Below are 24,053 nucleotides of genomic sequence, written 5' to 3'. Positions count from 1 at the left end.
TCCTCAGTGCCTATCATTAACTGTATATCTCCTACCTTGGTTTTCCCCTTCCAAAATGCTTCAGCTCACACTTGTCTGCATTAAACTCTATCTGCAATTTTTAGCCCATTCTCCTAGCTGGTCCAGATCCCTCTGCAAACTTTGAAAATCTTGCTTCCTGACAACAACGCCTCCTCTCTTTGTGTCATCAGCAAACTTGCTGATCTAATTTATGACATTGATCACTGAAGCAGCAACAGTCCCAACACGGATCCCAGAGGCACACCACTAGTCACAGGCCTCCACTCTGAGAAGCAACCATCCACTGGTACTCTCTGTCTTCTCCTACACAGCCAATTTTCAATCCAGTTTACAACCTCTCCTTGAATACCCAGGGTATGAACCTTCTGAACTAACCTCCCATATGGGACCTTCTCAAAGGCTTTACTAAAGACCATGTGGACAACATCCACAATCCTTCTCTCATCTACCTTGCAAAATCAAAGGTAGTGAATAGCTGAATATTCAGATTTGACCTGAAAGATGGCAAGTTCAAGGCCAATCCAATGTTGACTGCCCAAAGAAGTCTACTGGCTATGTCCAATTACATTGCTATCTCATCTTGAACTGACACCAAATATTGTGTGGTGGTACTAAAATACATAAGTATTGCAGATAAAGAGATTGTAGATTTGATTTGATTTTTGTACCACTATGCTGTTGGTAAACAACAAGATCTATAACAATTGGCAAACACAGCATTTGTTATATAGGCTTAATTTGTAGAAAAGTTGTTCAATTTGAAAGACAGAACTTGTTCTGATAAATTTGCATATGCTTGCCGTGGACCACAAACATTTGTGTATATTCTTGTTTCATGGATTTGACAAACCATCTTGATCTAATGCTTTGTAATGGAGAAACTTGTTACGGAAAGTGTTGAAAATTGATCCTGATTAGGAAATTTGCAATACAGATTTTTGCAAATAGAAAAAAAGGAAGTCCACTGGGAGAGCATAAGCTCTTGAAATCTGACCAGTTTAGACTTGGTACAGGAACTGCAAGCCCATTTATTTGAAAGGAGAGCTATAGCTGTAGAAGGGTATCGGTTGAGGATGGAGATCTTGTCGCTGAGGAGGACTTTGCCGTCTGAGCTGCGCAGCGGGCTTTGGACTTGGGGTGAGGGGCCGTACACAGCCTTTAGAGCCTCGTAGAAACCCCTGAATTAGAGCCTCGTAGAAACCCCTGAATTAGAGCCTCGTAGAAACCCCTGAATTAGAGCCTCGTAGAAACCCCTGAATTAGAGCCTCGTAGAAACCCCTGAATTAGAGCCTCGTAGAAACCCCTGAATTAGAGCCTCGTAGAAACCCCTGAATTAGAGCCTCGTAGAAACCCCTGAATTAGAGCCTCGTAGAAACCCCTGAATTAGAGCCTCGTAGAAACCCCTGAATTAGAGCCTCGTAGAAACCCCTGAATTAGAGCCTCGTAGAAACCCCTGAATTAGAGCCTCGTAGAAACCCCTGAATTAGAGCCTCGTAGAAACCCCTGAATTAGAGCCTCGTAGAAACCCCTGAATTAGAGCCTCGTAGAAACCCCTGAATTAGAGCCTCGTAGAAACCCCTGAATTAGAGCCTCGTAGAAACCCCTGAATTAGAGCCTCGTAGAAACCCCTGAATTAGAGCCTCGTAGAAACCCCTGAATTAGAGCCTCGTAGAAACCCCTGAATTAGAGCCTCGTAGAAACCCCTGAATTAGAGCCTCGTAGAAACCCCTGAATTAGAGCCTCGTAGAAACCCCTGAATTAGAGCCTCGTAGAAACCCCTGAATTAGAGCCTCGTAGAAACCCCTGAATTAGAGCCTCGTAGAAACCCATAATACTTTTTTTAATCACAGTACTTTAATTTGGTTTCATGTTCTTAAACAGATTTCACACTATTAAGTGTGAACTAGTGGACTTCATAAAGGCTGATCCTGGGTAAAAAACGGGTTCAGAAGTCTAACTTTTCCATGTTAGGAAACACACAAAAAAAAATCACTCCATGTAACCAAAATATTGTAATGAAAGGCCTGAAAAACACAGAAAACTGATAAAAAGGAACATTTTACTAAAAGAAGAAAGGGAGAAGAAACTAGTTCTGCTGCACGTAGGAACACACGTGTCATCTTTTGAATTTAAATATATTATGGAGCTTGTTTTTATGTGGGGGTAATCAGGCATCCATGACCCGAGAACAGCCTGTATAGGTTCCAAAACTAGAAAGAAATGAGGTGCAGTCAGTCGCACTCTTCCAAGTGCCTGCTGAGTTTGCGCATACAGTTCATGTGTAACTGACATTCATTCATTGCACTTTGAGGATATGCTGCAATTTCCCTTTTACCTTTAATTTTCTGAGTTCAAACAGAAAAAGCTGGAAATACTTAGCTTGTGAGCATCCATGAAAAGTGAAACAAAGTTAACATTTCAAGTCAGAACTGGGAAAGAGAAATCAAGTTGATTTTAGTTACAGAGAAAGTGGGGAACGACAAAATAAAAGGACTAACTGATAAAATTAGGCTAGGATGGGCAAGGAGATGAGCTGTAAATTTAGTCACTGGATTAATGGGGTCAGTTAGAGGGAACCTGAACCAATGAACCTAAAAATGGAGAGAAAAAAATCAAAGCCACAATCTTGAGGGACTGCCAGTTTTGAAAAGATGATGTCTGAGTAAATTTATTTTCTTTGGAATTTTACCCTTCTCCCCTCCAACTGTCAGAACTATCAATGGATTCTCTGTTTATTTGTGGCTCTGTGACTTTGTTGCATTATTGACATATTCTTGTCGTTTTAAATTAGGAGTGGGGACTGGGAAGGAGAGGACTTGGCAAACAATGACATGTAAAAGGGGAGGATTGTTCCCCTGCAATACCTGGCTAATATGAATCTGTAAAACTATAAATAAAATTTTCCAAAAAGAAAGGGTGAAAAGTGGATGAAGTTGATGAGTTCATCATGAGGCAACACCAATGTAGTTGTCAATGTGCTGATGTGTTTCTTTTTCAGAATGAAGAGAGTGAACACTTAGGTGATCAAAGCACACAGTCTGGTTTTCAAAACTCAAGGTTAAAAATGATAAATAACCTTGTCAGCTCATGTCTCCAACCAACTAAACTTTCAGAAGAGAAAGATGTTATTAACTTGGAAAATGAGATCTCGACAGAATTTGATGCAACTGGAAGTGAAATCTCTGAATGCTTAAATGAAGATTCTAACGTGTCAAAGAAAGAAGAAAAATCTCCAGAGAAGGTACCAGAGCAATTAGAAGAGAATGATCAGAGCACTATGAGTTCCAAATACTCAGAAGACTTTGAAACTTCTGACTGTGCAGTCACCTCAGTTAAAATGGACCAAAATGAACCACCTTTTGAGCAGTCATCTCAAGAGGAGTTGAGAACTAATTATTCTGATAACACCTTCAATTCAACATCTTCGTCCCCAACTCCAGACCAGTCCAAAATGACAATCTCCACAGAATCATCCTATTCAGTGAAAAAGACAGAACAAACCAGGGTGACCGTAAAAGATACAGCAATGCAGACACAGCCACCTGGATTTCATTATACCTGGCACAGAGGTTAATTTTTTTTGATTCCCTCTTTCCTCCTCCTTGCTCAGTTTACGCTAAATATTATGTGAGGTTGCTATCATAATATAGAATTCCAAATGCAGTTTGAAGATTAATGCACAGGACCAAAATAAATAAATAAAGCTCATTTTTAATGATAGGAGAGTTGTTTGAGATGGATTTAGAAAATAAGCTAAGAGGCACATCAGTAGATAAAAGTAGTAAGTATTCAAACACCTTGTCCATAATACCCACTGGGAATTTAAACTCAATTGGAACAAAGGATTCTGTGAAAAAGAGGCAAATGGGGTTAACAAAGGAGGTCAAGGATAATGGGACATACAAAGTAGCAACAACGGGTGGAAAGCCAGGAGAATGGAAAGTTTTAACATCCAGTGAAAGATTAAAGAATTCATAAGGTAGGAGAAATTAAATTTTGAGAATAAATTTATGCATAATATCAAAACAAGTACCGGTAGTTTTTTTCTGGAAAAAAGTATGTCAGCAATTCTAATGAACGAGACAGATGAACTATGGTAATAACACGAAACAGATATTTTTTTTTGTATAGTGTTCACTGTGGAAAACGCTTCAAGTACAGGTCAACCCCAGGATGTAAATGGTCAAATTCTGGACACCATTACACGAGTGAGCTTCCGTAACGTTACTAAATTTAAAAATCTGACATTGATTCATAGGATGACAGAATTAATTTCCTCTGTATCTCCACTTTGAATAATTGCCCTTTTTCATCAGTTTCAAGTGTTTTAATGCTATTGATTGCTACACTGTGGAGGTACAGTTACCATATCAAGTCATTTTTGTGACCTAAAGTCAAAATCAATGTATGGGGATCTGTAAAAGCTTGTTGGCTGTAATTGTAGTAAATACACAAAAGTACTGGAGAAACTCAGCAGATCTTGCACCATCCAGGGGAGGCAAAAGGTATATGACGAACATTTTGGGCCTTAACCCCTTGTCAAGGTTGTTGTCCCCACTTTATCTTCCATTTGTTACTCAGGAAAGTCTATAACCTTAAAGTAACAGATGGGTTCATTTCAGATAACAGGGAGGAACTTGCAAAAAGCCCGATAACAAGGGATAAAGTATGAAAGAAACCTCGCAGGCGGACAAATCAATGGGACATAATGGCCTGCACTCAAAGGTTTTTAAAAGAGATGGCAGACTTATTGGTTGAAATTTTCAAGTCACTAAATTGCAGGATAAGAGAACAGCTAATGTTACTCTCTTTTTCAAAAAAAGAAAGACAAAAAGTAGGGAACTACAACCTTGACAAAAGTCTTGGGGCTGAAATGTTAGTTATATATCTTTGCCTCCCCTGGGTGCTGCGAGATCAAAGAGGAATTAATAATTTAGGAAGGCTGAATATAATCGTAGGCAACGTGGTGTTTTGAAAGGTAATCACGATACAAGTTTAAAAAGTCACGAGAGGCGTTGATAGATTAGATGCACCTGGAATATCATGCGAAGGTTTGGTTCCATAATCTACAAAGGGTCATGCTAAAATTGGTGGCTCACCAAAGGAGATTCACTAGAACAATCCGAGGAGGAGAGAATTGTCCTTGCAAGAGAAACTAAACTGCTTGCGTTTGTTCCTTGGAGTTTAGAAGAGTAGGGTGACTTTATTCAAACATATTAGATGCGAAGGGAACTTGGCAGGGTATGTCCCCTCCAATCATCTTCCAAGCTAAACTTGTAGTAGATAGTCAAGTGACCTACTCCTGCCACTTATTCTTATGAAATCCCAAGATTGTGTCTTGTACCACATTTCTGACATTATCCAATCGCTGGTTATGTTACAATTTGTGTGAGTTTTAAATTTGTAAATTTCCTTCTATTTTTCTTCGAAATTGACTTTCAAGTAAATAATTTTTTGGGACATTTTGAAAGGGATGTGAGGCATGCTGTATAAATATATGCCATTTTAGTTACATTTCACCTGTTAGGAATTAAGATTTCCCTCTCTTCAGCATTTCAATTATTAGCAAATAATTCCATCTTTGGAGCATCTTAACCACATCTATCTTGTGTTTTAGAGCGCAGCTACTGGTTGGATTCTCAACACTCATTCATTACTCTTTACACAGATGAAGGTGTGGCAGTACTTGGAGCATCACTTGGGGCTGCATATGTGGATCCGACCCCTATTGCCAGTCACATTATCAGCCCTGAGGCAATAGAAGGTAAATATTTTACATGCAACTTTTTTGTGAGAATACCTTGGTGAAGGGCTCAGGCCAGAAACATTGGTTATGAATCCTTATCTTTGCTACTGTTAGGTCTGCTTTGTTCATGAATGAGTGAGACAAACACCAGGCTGAGTCGAAATCAGGGTTCTTTGTTCTTTATTACCGGATTGTAACACTTGCGACTAACCATGTTAGTCGGAGAATGCATTCTGCCGTTATCAGCAAAATGGTGATTTTTTATACCCTTGGATTTGTGCTTAGAACATCATCATATCATTACTTGTCCAATGACTAAAACTGTTGCTATCCTTTCCCTGCTAGCTTCCTGCCTCTCAATCCATCAATGTCTCTCTTATCTTGTAAGTACAAGGATGCATTCACATCTTGTTACAGCCCTGCACATTCCCATCTCATGAATTTTTCTGTAAACTACAATCGCAGCGTCTGTCTGCAGCTTTTCTTGTTTAACGTGATAATATTGATCAGAACTGGGCAGCATGGTTAGTGTGATATTATTATGGCACCAGCAACCCGGGTTCAAATCTGGCACTGACTGTAAGGAGTCTGTTCCCCTTACCTTGAGGGAATCTGCATGGATTTTCCCCTAGTGCTATGGTTTCCTCCCATGCTCCAAAACATATGGGGTGGTAGGTTAATTTGGTGTAATTTGGCAGCAAGGGTTTAAATGGCCTGAATCGGTTTCTCCAGTGCTTAAAAAAATAAAAAATAAAAAAAAAAAATAAAGTGTGCAGATTCTAGAAAATCTGGAATGGAAATTCGTTGAGCACCTTTGTCTGCTGCATCAGCAAGGACCTCCTAGTAGCTGCATAACCTGCTGAGCTTCTCCAGCACTTTTGTGTGCTGCTCTGGAATGGAAATGATGCTGAGTGTGTATCATGACTGCTAAAGGATATGCGATGCAGTACACAAACTTGTTGTTCATGCAGCATCCTTGGGAAGTAAGGAAACCAATGTTTGAATAAAAAGGTGGGGGGGGGGGTGCAGAGGATGGAAGAAGGGGCAGTGGGGAGGAGCACAGGTTAATATGTAAGAAGTGGAATGGTAGAAAAGAAAAAAGCTGAGGTGATCAAGGATAGCTCTCTGATAGAAGGAATGGAAGGGGGTGGGGACCTAGAGAAAAGGAGACTGTGGAATAGGGAAAGAGGGTATTAACAGAAATTGGAGAAGTTGTTAATGCTATATGGTTGGAGAGTTCACAGATGGAATATAAGGTGTTGTTCCTCCAATTTATGGATGGCCTCAGTTTGATAGTACAGTAGGCCATGAACAGTGATGAATGTGTGGCAATGGTGCTTGGAATCACAATGGTTGGCCACTGGAAGCCCCTTGCCGTTAAAGCAGACAGAGTGAAGGATATGCAATTATTTACCTGAAAGTAAGGAAGAATAACCTTTGTATTAAATTGACAGGATGGAGCTAGTAGACTAATCACCATAAAAGGGTCACACAAAGGAATGAGAAGCTGAATAATAGAATTAATCCGATACAAAATACTGAATTCTCTTCAGGTCTACTGAGCGAGGTGCTCAATGTTTCAACCATAACCCTTCAATAGGAATTCCTAGTGAAGGGTAAGCCCAAAACATTGACTGTCTATTGCCTTTCATGGATGATGCCTGATCTGCTGAATTCCTCTAGCATTTTGTGTTGCTTCAGTTCAATAGGAGACCAATTATGTAGAGGATTATTAGTAATGTGGTAAATCTCAACTTGCTTCCTTTAGTTTTCTTGGTGATTTCAGTCACAATTCCACAAACCCCACAAGAAATGGATAAAAGATGTTGGATGACACTGCTTCAAAGCCTGACTTCATGAAAATACACAGCAGATTGTATTGGATTTGTAACATTATATCACGCAGCTTGTGTATCTGCTTATGGGAATCAACATTTGAAGTTTTGATTCGGAGTGAATAGTTCATAATTAAAAAAAAATATTGCTGAAAATGTCATAGGAAACACCATCACAAAACCAGCAAGCTCGTGGACTGGGTAGTGTGTCAAATAATTGGGAAGGGTGAAGAGGTGAAAGTTAATATGAGAATCTGAAATTCTGTGATGGGTTGCTTTGTTCAACATCTTCACCTGTTAGAGAATCGGGTGTGACTAATCACGGGTAGTTAGATTTTACTACATGTACTATATTCTGGACATCAAATCCTGGCATCAATACCTGGCTGATTACTGAGCAAACATTGTGATTAGGGTGGCACGATTAGTGTAATAGTGAACACTAGTACAGCACTAGAAACCTGGTTTGTTCCTGGCACCGTAAGGAGTTTGTTCATTTTCCATGTATCCTTGTGAGTTTCCTCCAGGTGCTCTGGTTTAACCCCATGTTCCAGAGGTCAATGGATGGGGGTTGTTACTGTGCTGTATATCTAAAACATATTCTGCGTGGAGGTCAGTGAATAATGAAGTGCCACAGGGATCTGTTCTGGGACCCCAGCTCTTTGGGTTTTTATAAATGTCCTAGATGCTGAAGCAGATGGGGAGTTAGTAAGTGTGCGGATGATATGAAGGTTGGAGGTGTCGTGGATGGTGCTAATGGTTGTTGTAGTTACAAAAGGATATAGACAGGATGCAGAGTTGAGTGGAAAAGTGGCGGATGGAGTTCAATCTGGATAAGTGTGAGGTGATGCATTTTGAAAAGTCAAACCTGAAGGCTGAGTACAGGGTCAATGGACGGATGCTTAACAGTGTGGAAGAACAGAGGGACCTTGGGGGCGAAATCCATACATCTCTCAAGGTTGCCGTGCAGATTGATAAGATAGTTACGGAATGCTGGGCTTCATAAGTTGGGGAATTGAGTTCAAGAGTCAAGAAATCATCTTGCAACTCTAAAAATCTCTGGTGAGACCACACTTAGAATATTATGTTCAGTCTGGTCATCTCATTCAAGGAAGGATGTGAAAGCTATGTACAGAGATTTACCAGGATGATGCATAGTTAGCAGACCTAGGGCTTTTCTCTTTTGAGCATAGAAGGATGAGAGATGATTATTAAAGGTCTACAAGATTCTGAGAGGCATAGTTAAGGTAGACTGCCAGCATCTTTTTCCCAGGTGGGAGTAGCAAACACTACAATCATCTGTACAAAGTGAAGGGAGGAAAGTTTAGGGCAGACATAAGTGGTAAGTTTTTTTTTACACAGAGTTGTGGGTGCCTGGAATGGCTTGTCAAGAGTGGTGGTGAAGCCTAAAACATCAAGGGTGTTTAAGAGACTATTGGACAGGTACATGGATGAAAGAAAAATAGAGGATTATGAGGTAGGAAGGGCTCCATTTTTTTTGATAGGAATATATAGGTCAGTGCAACATCAAGGTCCAAAGGACTGATACTGTGCTGTAGTGTGCTGTGTTCCATTTTTAAAAATGTTACAGTAATTGTGTCTAGCACACCCTGACCACACAATTGTGGTATTGGAAAACCAAACAATGGAAGCAAAAGTTCTGTCTGTTGTGTCAAAAGAAGACAGGTTCCTATGAAAAACAATAATAAAATTAATTGTGCTGTAAATGAAACTTGCCTGTCCTGAGGTGACTGCATGGTTATGGATTGTTGTACTGCAATGTAATGTGCCACTTATTTCCTGCCTCTGCCTGTCAAATCCACAGCACTAACTGCATACAGCCCTGCCACCTTAGCTTTGAATGACATGCTGAAACAGCAGCTCTCTCTGACACGCCAGTTTGTGCAAGTCCATCGACATCTCTACTTGACCATTCTGGCCTCAATTGAGCAGGACAAGTACCATTACACAACTTTAGAAGAAACTAAAGAGGTGAGCAAGCAGCCCACATCTCCTCCTCTCCCATTGCTGATGGACTCTGCGTAATCTGAAGGGGTGATAGGTAACACAATATAGACTCGTTTCAAGTTTGACCATTTTGTCCTGAATTTGAGATTGCACTTTCAAATTGGAAATATTTCACCCACAACAAAATGGTCAGAAAATCATCGGAAAATAGCAGGAAGAGAGTAAGCAGTGTGGGGAACAAATTTCAAAATATGTTATCCAGGCAGTTAGTGAGGCTGGCCTGCAAGGCATCACTAATTGGGAATGATGGGATCTAAAGGTTAACCAGCAGACTAAACACTGACTTGCATTTATATAGCTATTTTAAATGTCCAGTCCGATCAAAAATACTTGTAAATAATGAGAAACAATAAAATTCCTGGTATCTGGCACTTTTTGGAATATTCTATTTTTGTTCTTTTTTCAAAAAATTTATATAGTGACATATAATATACAATATATTAAACTTTTTTCTCACAAACACAAAAACAAAACAGTCCCTGCCTTTCTCCTCCCCTTCCATACATACAGATCCATTCACCATCAGAGCTTACATGTATTTTAAGTATATGGAGTACAGTTGGGGAAACTACAGTTCTATATATATAATAGTTACTTATTACTGTATCTGGGCCCCTATATGGTCACCAGCTCATGTATCCCGTTAATATTAAGACTAATAAACTTTGGTGTTTTATCCATACCATTTCTCACACAAATATTGTATAACAGTAATATCTTCCTAATTTTCTAAATACCATCATAACATTTCCCTATTAAAATATTTCCAACACATATATTTCCCCTTTAAGAAACACACACACATCCCTAGCTCTGATGGTGTCGACAGTACGCGGAAGCCCGCAACAAAAGCCCGCGGGTTCTTCCGAAGAAGAAACCCTCCCTTTGGCGCCATCTTTTAAAATCACTCCTCTCCTGGCACCATCTCCCCCACCCCCAAGTTGAGTTCCCACCTTGCTGCTTTTCTTACCATCTTTCGGTCTTTTTCAGAGCTCTCCATATAAACCAATGTTTTTTTTTGAAGAGTTAAAACAAGACGGCTCAGTACTATTAGTATAAATAAAAAGAAACCTATTTTAATTAGTCCTGTTTTGAAATGGTCTTTTCAGTCCTTTCAGCTGGTGACTTTAATCTTTTCATAACTTCCTTAAAAATTCTTCCACTTCTTTATTCTTGAAAATTTGTCAATTACCTTCTGAGTCATCCAGCCTCAGCGTTGCTGGATAAATCATTGAATAGTTAAAGTTTTAAGATCACAGTTGTCTCTTTATCTCGTCAAATTCCTTTCTTTGTTTAACCAAGGCAGGGTTGAAGTCCTGGAAAAACATTACTTTTGCATTGTCTACCACTAAAGGGCCATTATTATTTTTTGATTATTCATATGGTGCTCCCGAGATCGCATCTCTTTCCCAGTAACTTAAAAGTCTTACCAGGATTAGTTGTGGTCGCTGTTCACTGGCTCTTCTGAGTCCAAGGGTCTGGTTAGGCCTTTCAATTTGCAGCTTTGTATTTAACTTATTTTGTCCCACCATTTGTGGGATTCATGTTTTGAAGAAACTCACTGCGTCTTTTTTCCTTCTATTCCTTCTGTCAGTCCAATTATTCTTACATTGTTACGTCTGTTAAATTTTTTCATATGATCAATCTTGTCCATAAGTTCTTTTTCTGTGTCCCATATTTTTGCTTTATCTTCCAGTGCCTTCAGTCTGTCCAACTCAGTCTCTGAATGAGTCATTCGTTCATTTAAGTCTTCCACAACTTCTTTAATCTCCATTAACTTCTCTGATATGTCTCTCAACGCTGATTCCAGACTTGTAAAATGACTGCATAAAAATTTCCATCATGTTCAGGATGGTGGCTATATCTTGGGCAGACTCCCCAGCTCTGCCGGCCCCCAAGGCCCCTGCTGAGTCGTTCCTCATCAGGCTTCCACTCGATGTTCCTGGCTGAGCTGTCACTTCTTCAGTTCTTGTTCTAGGTTGCCTCAGTTGTTTATCATCAAAAATGGATTCTTGTTTTGAACTTTTAAACCATCTTTTTAATACTTTTTGAGGAGACCTGTTTCAAAAAACTTCTGCTCGGCTCATTAGCATGGCCACAACCCCATATCTGGCACTTAACGGGAAATGCAGATGCTGGATATACAAATTTTTCGGTTTCCTGAGACACACTCTTACAATGCCTAACTAATACTCCTGCATTAAGAATAAACAGAGGGGGGTGGGGGAACACTTGGGGTTAAGGGAATTTTAGATGTGGGAATGGTTGAAATATTTTATGTTTTAGAAGTGTTGTCATACAGTGCATTCTAAAAAAGAAAACTGAGAAATGGAAAAGGGGAACTATATGACTATAAATATTAATGGAATACATAACCAAATCAAAAGGAAGAGGCTATTAAATTTACTGAAAAAAGAAAAAAATGGATATAGCATTCGTGCAGGAAACTCATCTAACTGAAGCAAAACACAAGAAATTAAGGAGAGACAGGGTAGGACACGTACCAGCAGCATCATATAACTCAAAAGCCAGAGGAGTAGCTATATTAATCAATAAAAATGTACCAATCAAAATAGAGGAGGAAATAATAGATCCAGCAGGGAGATACGTAATGTTAAAATGTCAGATATATTCAGAACTCTGGAATTTGGTCAATATATATGCACCTAATGAGGAGGATCAAAAGTTTATGCAAGATATTTTTTTGAAGATTGTAGATACGCAAGGGAATATATTGATAGGAGGGGACTTTAATCTTAATTTGGATTCAAAGGTGGATAGCAGAACTAGCAGAAAGAACAAAGTAGCCAAATTTATGGTTAAATCAATCCAGGAAATGCAACTTTTGGATATATGGAGGAGACAACACCCAAAGGAGATACTCATATTATTCGAGTAGACATAAAACATACTCAAGGATTGATCTGTTCCTGTTGTCAGCCCATATCCAAGGGAGTGTTAGGAAGATGGAATATAAAGCTAGATTGTTATCTGATCACTCACCTCTGTTATTAGCAATAGAACTGGAGGACATCCCACCAAGAACATATAAATGGAGATTAAACTCCATGTTACTTAAAAGACAGGATTTTAGAGAATTTATTGAGCATCAAATTAAAATGTACTTTGAAATAAATACAGAAATCAGTGAAAGATAAATTTATATCAAAGCCTTCATCAGAGGGCAGATAATAAGTTATGTAACTAAGATGAAGAAGAACTACAATCGTGAAATAGAACAGCTGGAAAGGGAAATAGTAAGTACAGAAAAAGAACTAGCCACAAGGGAAGATACAACAAAAAGAAGAGAATTGGCAGACAAAAAAATAAAATACGGAACACTACAAACGTATAAGGTGGAGAAGAACATAATGAAAATAAAGCAGAAGTATTACGAGCTAGGAGAAAAATGCACAAAACTCTGGCTTGGCAGCTTAAAACAGAACAAGCTAAAAGAACGGTATTGGCATCAAAGAAAAAGGACAAACAAATTACATACAACACAACAGAGATCAATGAAAACTTTAAGGAATTCTACGAGCAATTATACCGAACTGAGAATGAAGGGAAAGAAGACAAAATAGATGAGTTTCTAGTTAAAATTGAACTACCGAAATTGCAAGGAGCAGAACAAATTGATAAAACCATTTGAAATAGAGGAAATACAAGATATATTAAAAAATCTACCGAACAATAAAATGCCTGGGGAGGACGTACTCCCAATAGAATTCTATAAAGCATTTAAAGAGATACTAATTCCTCCTCTCCTGGAAGTAATGAACTAGATTGAAGAAACTCAAAACATGCCAGATTCATGTAAAACCGCAATAATTACAGTAATACCAAAGATGGGGAAAGATCCACTAACACCAGCATCGTATAGATCAATATCTCTACTTAACTCAGATTATAAAATAATATCAAAACTATTAGCAAACAGATTGGCCGACTGTGTACCAAAAATAGTAAAACTAAATCAAACTGTATTTATTAAGAAAAGACGAACAACGGACAATGTCTGTAAGTTCATTAACTTAATCCATGCACAGTACAAGGAAATAAGATGTCAACAGTGGCTGTTGCTTTAGACGCAGAGAAAGCCTTTGACAGGGTAGAATGAAATTATTTATTCAAAGTATTACAGAGGTTCCACCTACCAGAGAAATATATTAATTGGATTAAAGCATTAAATAAGGGTCCAATGGCGAAGGTGACAGTAAATGGATATATAGTGAACCAATTTAAATTAAGCAGGTCGACTAGGCAGGGATGTCCACTATCTCACTCACTGTTCGCTTTAGTAATAAAACCATTGGCAGAACTGATAAGAACAGAAAATAAAAGGCATAAAAATAATGGGGAAGGTATATAAAATCAGTTTATTTGCAGATAACAGAATCAGAATTATCAATAAAAGAATTACATAAGAAATTGAAAGAATATGGAGAAATATCGGGGTACAAGATCAACGCAAATAAAAGTGAAGCGATGCCAATGAATAATGCGGATTTCACAAAGTTTAAAAAAGAATCACTATTTAAATAGCAAACACAGCAATTCGATACCTAGGTATTAGACTAGATAATAATCTAGGCCATCTATACAAATTAAATTATCAGCCATTAATGAAGAAATGACAAGATGACTTAGAACATTGGAAAGATTTACCACTAACACAAATAGGAAGGGTAAATTGCATTAAAATGAATATCTTCCCAAGGATACAATACCTATTTCAATCGTTACCAATTCCCTTAACAGAGAAATTCTTCAATGTGCTAAAGAAAATAATAAGGAAATTCTTATGGAAAGGGGGGAAACCAAGGATAGCGCTAGATAAGTTTACAGAATGGTACAAACAAGGGGGTTTGGAGCAACCAAACTTTAAGAATTATTATAGAGCAGCACAATTAAGATATCTATCAGATTTTTATCAAACAAGGGAAAAACCAGATTGGATCAGGATAGAGCTAGATAAAATAGGGGAGAAGGTACCAGAACATATACTATATAAGTGGGATGAACAGCTGGTGCAACATAGAAGTTCACCATTACTGTACCATCTGCTCAACATTTGGAAGAAGATTCACGTAGAAAGGAAAAAAACAAATTATCAACTACCAAAATTATTATTGACGCAAAATCAACTAATCCCTTTCACAATAACCTTTCCTTTAGAGAATGGGAGAGAAAAGGAATTAAAAGAATAGAAAATTGTCTTTTGGGAAATAATTTATTATCATTTGAACAAATGAAGTACAAATATGGAATAACTCACAGTACAATGTTTGCATACCACCAACTGAAAACCTACTTAAAGGACAAATTGGGAAGCAGACTGAGGTTACCAGAAGGAAGCAGCTTTCAATATGTGATTACAGACACAATGATAATTAAAAGATTTATAACAAACATGTACATCAAGCTGCAAGAGAAAGAAAATGATGAAATAAGCTGTAAACCCAAACAAAAGTGGGAACAAGATCTAAACATAAAGATGAAAAATGGGAAAAGGTATGCTCAGGAACTATGAGAAATACAATAAACACGAGGTTACGCATGATACTGTAAAACTGATTACACAGGCCCCAAAAGTTAAATAAATGGGACCCAACAGTATTAGATAGATGTTTTCGCTGTAAGAAGGAAACAGGAACAACAGTACATGCAATTTGGGTATGTGAGAAAGTGGAAAAGTTTTGGGAAGATCTAAATCAGGTATTAAATAAAATCACAAAAAGAAGTAAAGAATTAGGCCTCAAAATGGATGAAGCACAAAAAAGATTTATTATGATAGCCTTATAATGTATAATGTCAACCTGGAAATCAGAAGAGAGTCTGAGAGTACAGCAAAGGTACATAGAAATGAATAAATGTATTCCAACAGAGAGGGCTTACCGTGGACCTCCACCACCTAAAATGATAGAATGAGAAGAAGACGAAGTGTGTAAATGTAGATGACACAATTTTCTTGTTTATTTTCATTGTGTGATGACATTGTTTAATGGGTTTATTGTATTGAATATGTTGAATGTTTAATGGGTTTGGAGGGGGGTGGGAAGGAGGGAGGGAAGGGAGGGGGAAAAAATGACACTGTGTATATTCAAGAAGAAAATGTTAGTGTGAATTTTGGTTAATATGGTTCATAATGTGAAAAATATAAAATTATAAAAAAATAAAAAAAATAAACATTTTAAAAAAACAAGACTACAAAATGTAAAGTAATTTTATTTTAAAAATCAGTGTGGTCCTCCTTAATTATATAAAATTCACTTTAATAAGGTAATTCCCATAACTTGCAAAATCTAAATTTGAACCCTGGTCACTGGTGCGGTTATAGCTTTGCATTAACTGTGCCACCATCGTAATTAACCCCCTCCCCCAAGTTTACAGATACAGCCTTTATAATATATTTAATGCTAATAAAGATAAGTACTCTTACAGGCAGGGATAAGGAGACACTTTGGGAGAGTTGCCCCAGCGGAAAGTGGCATCAACCGGATCTTCATCCTGGGCACCGCCATTTTATTCCAATACCACTTTATTGAAACTTTATTTGCTGTGGGTGGGGCATGACCCAGGCACTCCACTGGCAGAATGTTTGCTCCCATCTTCACCAAGGGGTTGTGTGTTGCTTTGGAGAGCATTTACTTTTATAATTTTATAATAAACTCCTATTTAAAATTTTATTTATTCTGAGATCTACTTATTTATTTATTTGTTTCCTGGGGTGGGTGCTAGTTATTTGAATTCTGGATATTGGGGGATTTTTTTGTACTTGTGTAGTCACTGTTGTAATGCAGTTAAATCAACCGCAACTTGAAAATAGAAAATATAAATCCTTCCATTAAAGAATAACCAACTTTAAGGAAATTGGTATCACCAGGAGGCAATATCTTTCATAGTCATGCAGCCCAACATCCACGCTGAACAAGTTGCCATTCTGGGCTGTATTTGGTCCATATCCTTCTAAGTCCTTCCTATCCATAAATTTGGTCCAAGTGTTTTTTGAGGGTCAGAATAACAGCTGCTCTTTTAGTTTCCTCTGGCAGCTCATTCCAGATACAGACCATGCCCCACAGGTCTGCCTTTCCCTCTTGTAAGTCTTGAAATTAAACCTTGTTGGAGGAAGAGGAGGAGGGGAAGAGATTTACGGTAATTATCTGTGTTGCCAGTTGTCAAACTTACGCCATCTTAACCTGTTGCACTTGATTCTTGCCTAGTTTGTCCAAAATCATAGATCGCCACCACTTACCTTGGAGCAGGCCCTGAAAGAAGTGCAAGAGGAAATGAAGCAATATCACAACACTTGACCTCCTGATTTGGAAGCAAATTGACCCTGCTCACGATGGAAAGAAGAGCAAGTGCAGCTAAGATTGGTATTTATGTCAGTATTACCCGTTTAAACAATGTCATCCTGCTGAACCATTGAGGCTTTTAAGCTCTCGTTTTATGTATATCCAAGTATCTAAATCCTGCACCAAACGCATTTCAAATCTTGGCACAAATTACAAGCAGTATGGATGAAAAAAGTACAGATTTACTCGCATACTTGCTGATTATCTCTTCAAAATCTGCAAACTTCAGTGACTTTTGCACTGATAATTTTCGCTCTGCTGAACAATGTTCACATAGTAAATGTTTTGTATTTTATCACAGTCGACATACCCCATGAAGTTTATCTGTGAGAAGAACTTCTAATATGCCCCCAAGTACTTTACAGCCAACAAGTGACTTTCAGAACCTAATTTCTTCATAGGATCCAACACCCAACAATTGAGAAAGTTAACTGATTAATTTGATTCAAGAATTAAGATTCTTTTACTGTCTTGTTAAAAAAAATGTAATATTATACAAAATTGCATTTAGTTTGCAATAAGGCAAAGATTCGCCATGTGCAGAAATTACCTGTTGCCCCTTACAGTCAGAGAAAGAGAAGCTGAAGTCACTGGATTTGCCTCCAGTGGTCCTGTAGCCTCTGCAGCCACACAGTCTTCAGTCCAAACCATCTGCCACTGAAGGAGTTGGATGAGCGAGTATCATCAAGGAGATCCAGTTCTAATGGTGGTGGGTGCTTATTAAGAAGCACTGAGACATTACCGGGTGTCCCAACACTAAATCTCAATGCCACTCCTAAAGTTTCCCACTATAAACAAATTTACCCTGTTAAATTAAGATCATGAAAATGTTAAAGCCAATGCTATTTTGCCACATTGAACAACAATTTCAGGCACTTCATCAAAATTGAAGCTGTGGGTCGTTGCATGGGCCCAAACTATGCCAGACACTTTGAGACAATGTGGGAGACCTTGTTTTAATCCTACCTGGGCACCCTCAACTAACTCCATTGTATTGACCACTGCATTGATGCTACTTATTGCATTTGTCAAGAATTAGAAAATGTCATACTATTTCACCAATTTCCACCTGTCACTCACTGTCATACGGTCCATTTCCCCTTCGATCCCTGTGTCAGGGATAAGTTGTAAACACCTTTCATTACAAGCCACAGACTCCCAGATGTCAATCCATGACTGGCAGAGAAGATCGCTGGAGTGTCGTCTCCCCCCCCCCCCAAAAAAAAACATCAACGTGATCTACTGAGATCATTGTCTGAAGAGGGCAAGCAAAATCATCAAGGACCCTTTTGATCCTGCACACAGCATCTTTCAGCTGCTCTCTAGGGAAAGAGATACAGGAGTATCAGAGCCAAAACCACCAGGCTGAGAAACAGCTTCTTTCCATGGGCAGAGAGACTGCTGAACATCCAAGACACTCATATTTACAAAACTCTTTATTTGTATTTTTGAAACCTTGTATTCATAATATAGCACGATTAGTAAGTGCAATGTTGTTCCAGTACCAGGAACCAGGGTTTGAATCTCACACTGTCTGTAAGGAGTTTGTATGTTCTTCCCATGTCTGCATGGGTTTCCTCCCACCATTCAAAAAGTATGGGGGATGTAGGTTAATTGGGTGGCACGGGCTCGTGTGCCAAAAGCTCCTGTTACAATGCTGTATGTCTAATTTGAAATTATACATACTGTATATTTTGGCATACAAGTCAACCAGTGTATAAGTAGACCCCTATTTATCAGCCTAATTTTAAGGGTTTTATGGAATATCTGACATACAAGTTGACCCTCATATTTCAGACTGTCCAGGCCTCCCAGGTTGATTGTTAAATATATTTAAAATGATAAATAAAATGTAACAAAAAAAATACAGCTAGAGAGAGTGAGAAATGAGATCTTCTGAAGAGTGACCAAAAGTGCAGGTACATACAATACACGGTCATTTATTAATAAGAAGTTGTAATTTCCAGCACAGGACTTTTTTCGTAGCTCAAGGGGCTGCCACAAAGAGGAATGTAAATTAGGTTTGCCAAATTTGGTTAAATATGTTCCTGAGATTTTTTTGCATTTTCCCCATGCAGTCAACCTTCATTTCATTTTACCCATTGTTAAATTTGTGAACATCATAGAAATGGTCTGGGGGGTGGGGAGGAGCTATTTTTTCCGTTTTTTTTCCTGAATCGCTCTAGTTCCTGGAAGATTGAACAGGGATTAAAATTTGGCAACCATACTTAAATTCTGTAGGAGCATAATTATAGTGTGGACCATCATGCCTCACCACCCTACCTTCCCCATCTATCCCTCAGTCGGTGGGGTGTCCATCCCATCCCAACCAGGAAAAGATGAGAGAAGAAAACAGCCTGAGCACTGGCCGCCGTGTCATTACAAACCCAGAAAACCCTGATATAGGTCTTGTACCTTTGCTGTGAGTGTCTTGAATGTTGTGTGTAATTGTGGTTAGTTAAGTGTTAAATGTGGGGGAGGAGAGGGAGGGAGGTGAAGAGCTTGAACTCTGCAGAAAACTATAAATGGATAATTATAAACTGTTAGTCAATGCTGATGCTGTTAAATTGACACTGAGAATGTTGATAATTGAGTATAAGTTTGGAAAATCATAAATAAAATATTCAGAAGATTGCCCAGGGACTGGGGTATGCGATTTGAACCCAAAATGCCAACTATCCCCCCACCCGATACTGCTCGACCCACTGAATTCCTCCAGACTGGGGTTTTTGCTCCAGATTCCAGCATTTTCAGCCAGTCTCTCATGTGTCCGAGTTTTGAGAGAAACGAGGGAGCCTTGTGGCCAAATCCTGATTCTATTTTTTTTTTATTTCCCATCTTTCTGTCATCCTAATTTTGCTTGTCAAGTATTCCAAGCAGTGAGGTGGCTACTTAAGGGTGCACAGTTGCAAGGTTGTGGTGAAGTCAGCCACTCCCAGTGCTGGGTGCAGGGGCTTGGTGAACACTTGCTGCCGAAAGGTGTGCAAAACCGCGCTGTAGAAGGAAATCATTCCGGCCTCATAGTCCACATAGACCCTGACCCTGCTGTGCATCCGGGCCATGAGCCGGGTCATGTTGTTGTGCAAAGCCGCCAGGCTTCCAGGCTCCGAGTACAGGTACCACACTCTTTGTTCTGCCCCAGAGAGCATTCTTTGCCAGCTCCCTTGCGGCCCACATTCTCGTAACACACTCCAATGTCCCAGCGCTGCCGCGCTGCCACCACCATTACCTCCCAGTAGCTGCGGCCACCGCTCACTCTCTCTGAGCCCAAAACTTGCCACTAGTAGTCGAACCTTGTGGGGCCTTCAGCCTGACACCAAGCGGTTCCCAGCACCCAGGACCAGGTGCGGGGATCCAAGCTTGGACTCTGGCCATCTGTGGAGAAAACGGGATGAGCTCCAGGGAAAGGAGGCTGCCCCCCCCCACAATCTCCTGCCTTCACCCCCTCCCTCCACGGTTGGGCTCCTGCAGAAGCCCCTTTTACACTTGCGTCTCCCGGGATAGGAATGGCGTTTTTGCTGTTCACACTTGACCACTCTTATATTTGAACAAAATTAATCATCCCTAATTATAACGTAATTAAGCTTTATGTACAGCACAGTATGAGCCCTTCGGCCCCTGTTGTTGTGCTGACCTACATAAACCTTTATAAGGGATCGTGGGAAAGTGCTAGCAATAAATAGAAATAGTAGACAATTTTTAAACAGGGTAGAAAAGTTGGTAGCACTATCACATACAATTTATAAAGACCATGGGAAAGTGGTAGCGCTATCACATACAATTTATACAGCGAGGGAAAGTTTGTACACGATAGCATTACCATTTATAAATACCGTGGGGAAAAAAGTAATGGCGGGATCTACCCTCCCAGAATTCCATCCAGCAGAGAAACTGATGTATGCATGGTTGCATGCACAGAGCACTCTTGGAGGGCTTTCTCTGCTGCACCGCATTCTGGGAAGTCAGGTGCACCATCACTTTTTCCCCACAGTCTTTACAAATGGTGTGCTTATACTGCTACCAACTTGCCCACGATGTTTAAAAATTGTCCACCTTTGCTATTTTTTTCCTCTCTCTCCCACTATGACTTTCCCATGGCAAAGTTTGTACCTTCATTTTAATCTTCCTGCACTCATGCAAAAATCTGGGTCATTTCTATCCCAGAATGTAATTGCCTGTTCTACATTTGCCTGATTGCAAGTGTTTGCAGATGCTGAGGATTGTACAGGCAGTCTATCCCTGGCGTGAGATTCTTTGAGAACATTGTCCTTTCACACTAGACCCTTTTTAGGCCAATTGACCGTTAATTCCTGGGATCACTTACATGTGTGGAAGAGGTAGACATTCCCCATACTAGTAACCCTGCACCCCCAACCCTCCACAGCTGAGCTCCCAATGAGATTCCCCACCCATCCTGGGTCCCCCACACTCCTCTCCCTCCACGGCTCAACTCCCGCAGTGATTCCCCTCTCACTCTACTGCTGAGCTCCTGCAGAGATTCCCCACCCATCCCGGCACCACCCGGACTCATAGTGACCCTCACCTCACACTCACAGCAAACCAAAGTCATTTGTCCATTCAAAGATAAGGGCTAGAGTGCAAAGGAGATGTAGGGTTGAGACAGGGAGACATTACCCCAACTGCTGGTGTGAATTGGACAGGTTTACTGCCTCCATGACCACCTTCCTCTCCCTTTCCCCAGACCACCAGGAGTTGGCTCAGAGCACGCAGCTGTTGAGAATGATGTATACACAGAATCAGAGTGCGTAAGGAATCAGTTCATCCCACTAAGGTTCTATACCCCTTTCTCCAAGGGCCCGTCAACTCGTTCCTTTCACCTGCAAACCACTCCTGGAAGAGACAGAGTCTGGAATCATCCTTATTCTTCAGCAGCGTGCACCGCCAGACCACAGCCCTCGCTCCCTGCTGCAAACTGGGGCTGCGGGGAAAGGATAGAACTCAGCCCACGTCCCACACAACACAATGGGAACTATGGAAAACATTAAGACTTGCAAAAATCATTCCATTCGCTGTTTCCTGAAATATTTATATTTAAGTCTGGCTCTTTGATATTTAACCCAATGCAGTGAGGCCCGAATAGTAAACCACAGTGCTTTGAACTCAAGGTCATTTTGTTGGCAATAACAGTACTCTTTGGAAGAGGCAGGGTAATTTTTCTTCCCTGATCTTTCCATTTTGAGTTTTTCCTTTGTAGACAAGGGTTCTCCCAATCCTCAGATTCTCTCTTCTACTTACTACATATAAATTGTGCTTCATCATGGAGCATCCATTGAACCAGTGAGAATGTTGGCTTTGGACGCTCCTGATCCATGTCAGGTCTTTAGGTACTTACACATTCTGAGCAGGAAGTTACTCCCCAGGATTGGTGGGGCCGCAGCCACAGACTGCCTCTCGACCCACTCTGCCAGCCTTTCCACAACTCTTTTATCCAGATCAGAAGTGGGAGTCAGCGATGTAAATGGTTCAGATGCTTCCTTCATTCTAAAGAAAAACAACTTATTACATTACCATCTACACCCAGCTAATGAACTCAATTTGCATTATGAATTGTTTTCCAGTTTAGAAAATCTAATTGCTAAATACCTCTTACAGTAGTTACAAAGGGAGGGACATAGCCAGAACGTGTGATATACACATCACATTTAGAGGATAGACTGGGGTAAAATTTATTCTTTAATTCTTGATATTAATCTGATTCCGAGCCCTTTTATTGCTATTTATGGAGTGAGTGGACCAATGGGCTTAATTTTGACTCCATCTCAATCCCAGGCAGTTGCTTTTGCTTTCCTGATTGCTATTTTGCTACATTGGAAAGATGACCCTCCCACACATACACAATGGTTATTGGATTTGATGGCATTCCTTTCTCTAGATAAAATTAGGTGTTCAAGTACTAAAATTAGTTTTTTAAAAATTCTATAATTATTTTCAAAATGTATAGATCAATTATTTTTGCTTTTTATTAAAAATCTTTTCCATTTTCTTCATTTTTTTGAACTATTAGTATTTAACTTAGTGGTTGATGCCTGGGTTTGATTGTAGTCGCTCGGATAATAGGTTGGGGTTAGAACCTATATTAGTTGTAGGTTTTTAAAATCTTTTTTCTTTTCCTTTTTCATTGACAAACATGGATCATTTGCATCTTGTTTTCTATCTGTCATTTTAATTTACTTTTACCTGAACTTTATATCATATGTATCTATGTAGTTGATATTATTATTTTCTCAAAAACCAATAAAAAGATTGAAAAAGAAAGAAAATCTAATTGCTGATGCACCCAGGATTCCTAAACAAGAAAATAAAATGTTATAGTGATCGGGGTACAAATCATAACCCCATCACAATGGGAGAATTCATTCTTTTTTAATAGAACAACATGATACTTTATCAAAGGAGCAAGATGCCTTGGTGTGTGTGTCATTTGAACAGGGCAGCAGAGGGAGTGGAAACCTGTGTCCTCAGGTTTCTGATTCAGAAGAGAGAGCGACTCAGTCATTGAGGTGTATAAATCATACTGGCTAGCCAGAACAATTCCAGTCAGCTTGCAATGCCCACAGAGTCCACTGTGTAGCCACAAAGTGCCATTCGGAAATCTTTTGCTGCAAGGCAAGTCTGCAGATGATACCAAAACGTGCTATGGTGGGTTATCTGGATTTACCACAGGATCTAGATCAGATGGGGAACTGGGCCAAGACATGAAGTTCATCTTTTTTTTTAATTTTTAATTTTTTATTTTTCACACCATGGGGTGCCGGTAGCTCTTTGATGATGGCAGCACAGGAGAAAGTACCATTTAGGACCCTTGGCCAAATTGAATACAAGGGTTCAGACGTCATGTAGTAGTTGAACAAGACAATGAGGCCACATTTGGAATATTGTGTGACGTTCTGGTTGCCTGGCTACAGAACGGATCTTATAAAGTTAGAAAGGGTGCAAAAGAGGTTTATAAAGTTGTTGCCAGGATTAGGAACATTGATTTAACATGAGAGACTAGAAAAACCAGGCCTGCTTTGCTTTGGGGAGAGGGGATTTTATTGAGGTGTA

At 39.5% G+C, this 24,053-nt stretch overlaps 1 protein-coding gene across 10 annotated transcripts in view; it reads left to right on the top strand.

Moving 5' to 3' along the window:
• c3h19orf44 (chromosome 3 C19orf44 homolog) overlaps positions 1 to 23,218 on the top strand; it is a 44,812-nt gene extending 21,594 nt beyond the window's left edge. For 6 of the 10 annotated variants that reach the window (XM_069928460.1, XM_069928463.1, XM_069928462.1 and 3 more), the window contains 4 exons: positions 3,020 to 3,590; positions 5,639 to 5,785; positions 9,428 to 9,594; positions 16,854 to 17,060. In XM_069928460.1, the coding sequence (XP_069784561.1) occupies positions 3,020 to 3,590; positions 5,639 to 5,785; positions 9,428 to 9,594; positions 16,854 to 16,943 (975 nt within the window). In that variant the 3' untranslated portion in view covers positions 16,944 to 17,060. The other 4 variants (XR_011354527.1, XR_011354528.1, XM_069928465.1 and 1 more) reach the window with 4 other exon arrangements.
• The last annotated feature ends 835 nt before the right edge of the window (positions 23,219 to 24,053 follow it).

The sequence above is a fragment of the Narcine bancroftii genome, chromosome 3 (genome assembly GCF_036971445.1).
Source record: "Narcine bancroftii isolate sNarBan1 chromosome 3, sNarBan1.hap1, whole genome shotgun sequence".
Taxonomy (NCBI): domain Eukaryota; kingdom Metazoa; phylum Chordata; class Chondrichthyes; order Torpediniformes; family Narcinidae; genus Narcine; species Narcine bancroftii.
The sequence above is the reverse complement of the archived record's forward strand: the minus strand, read 5'-3'. Positions and strand labels throughout refer to the sequence as shown.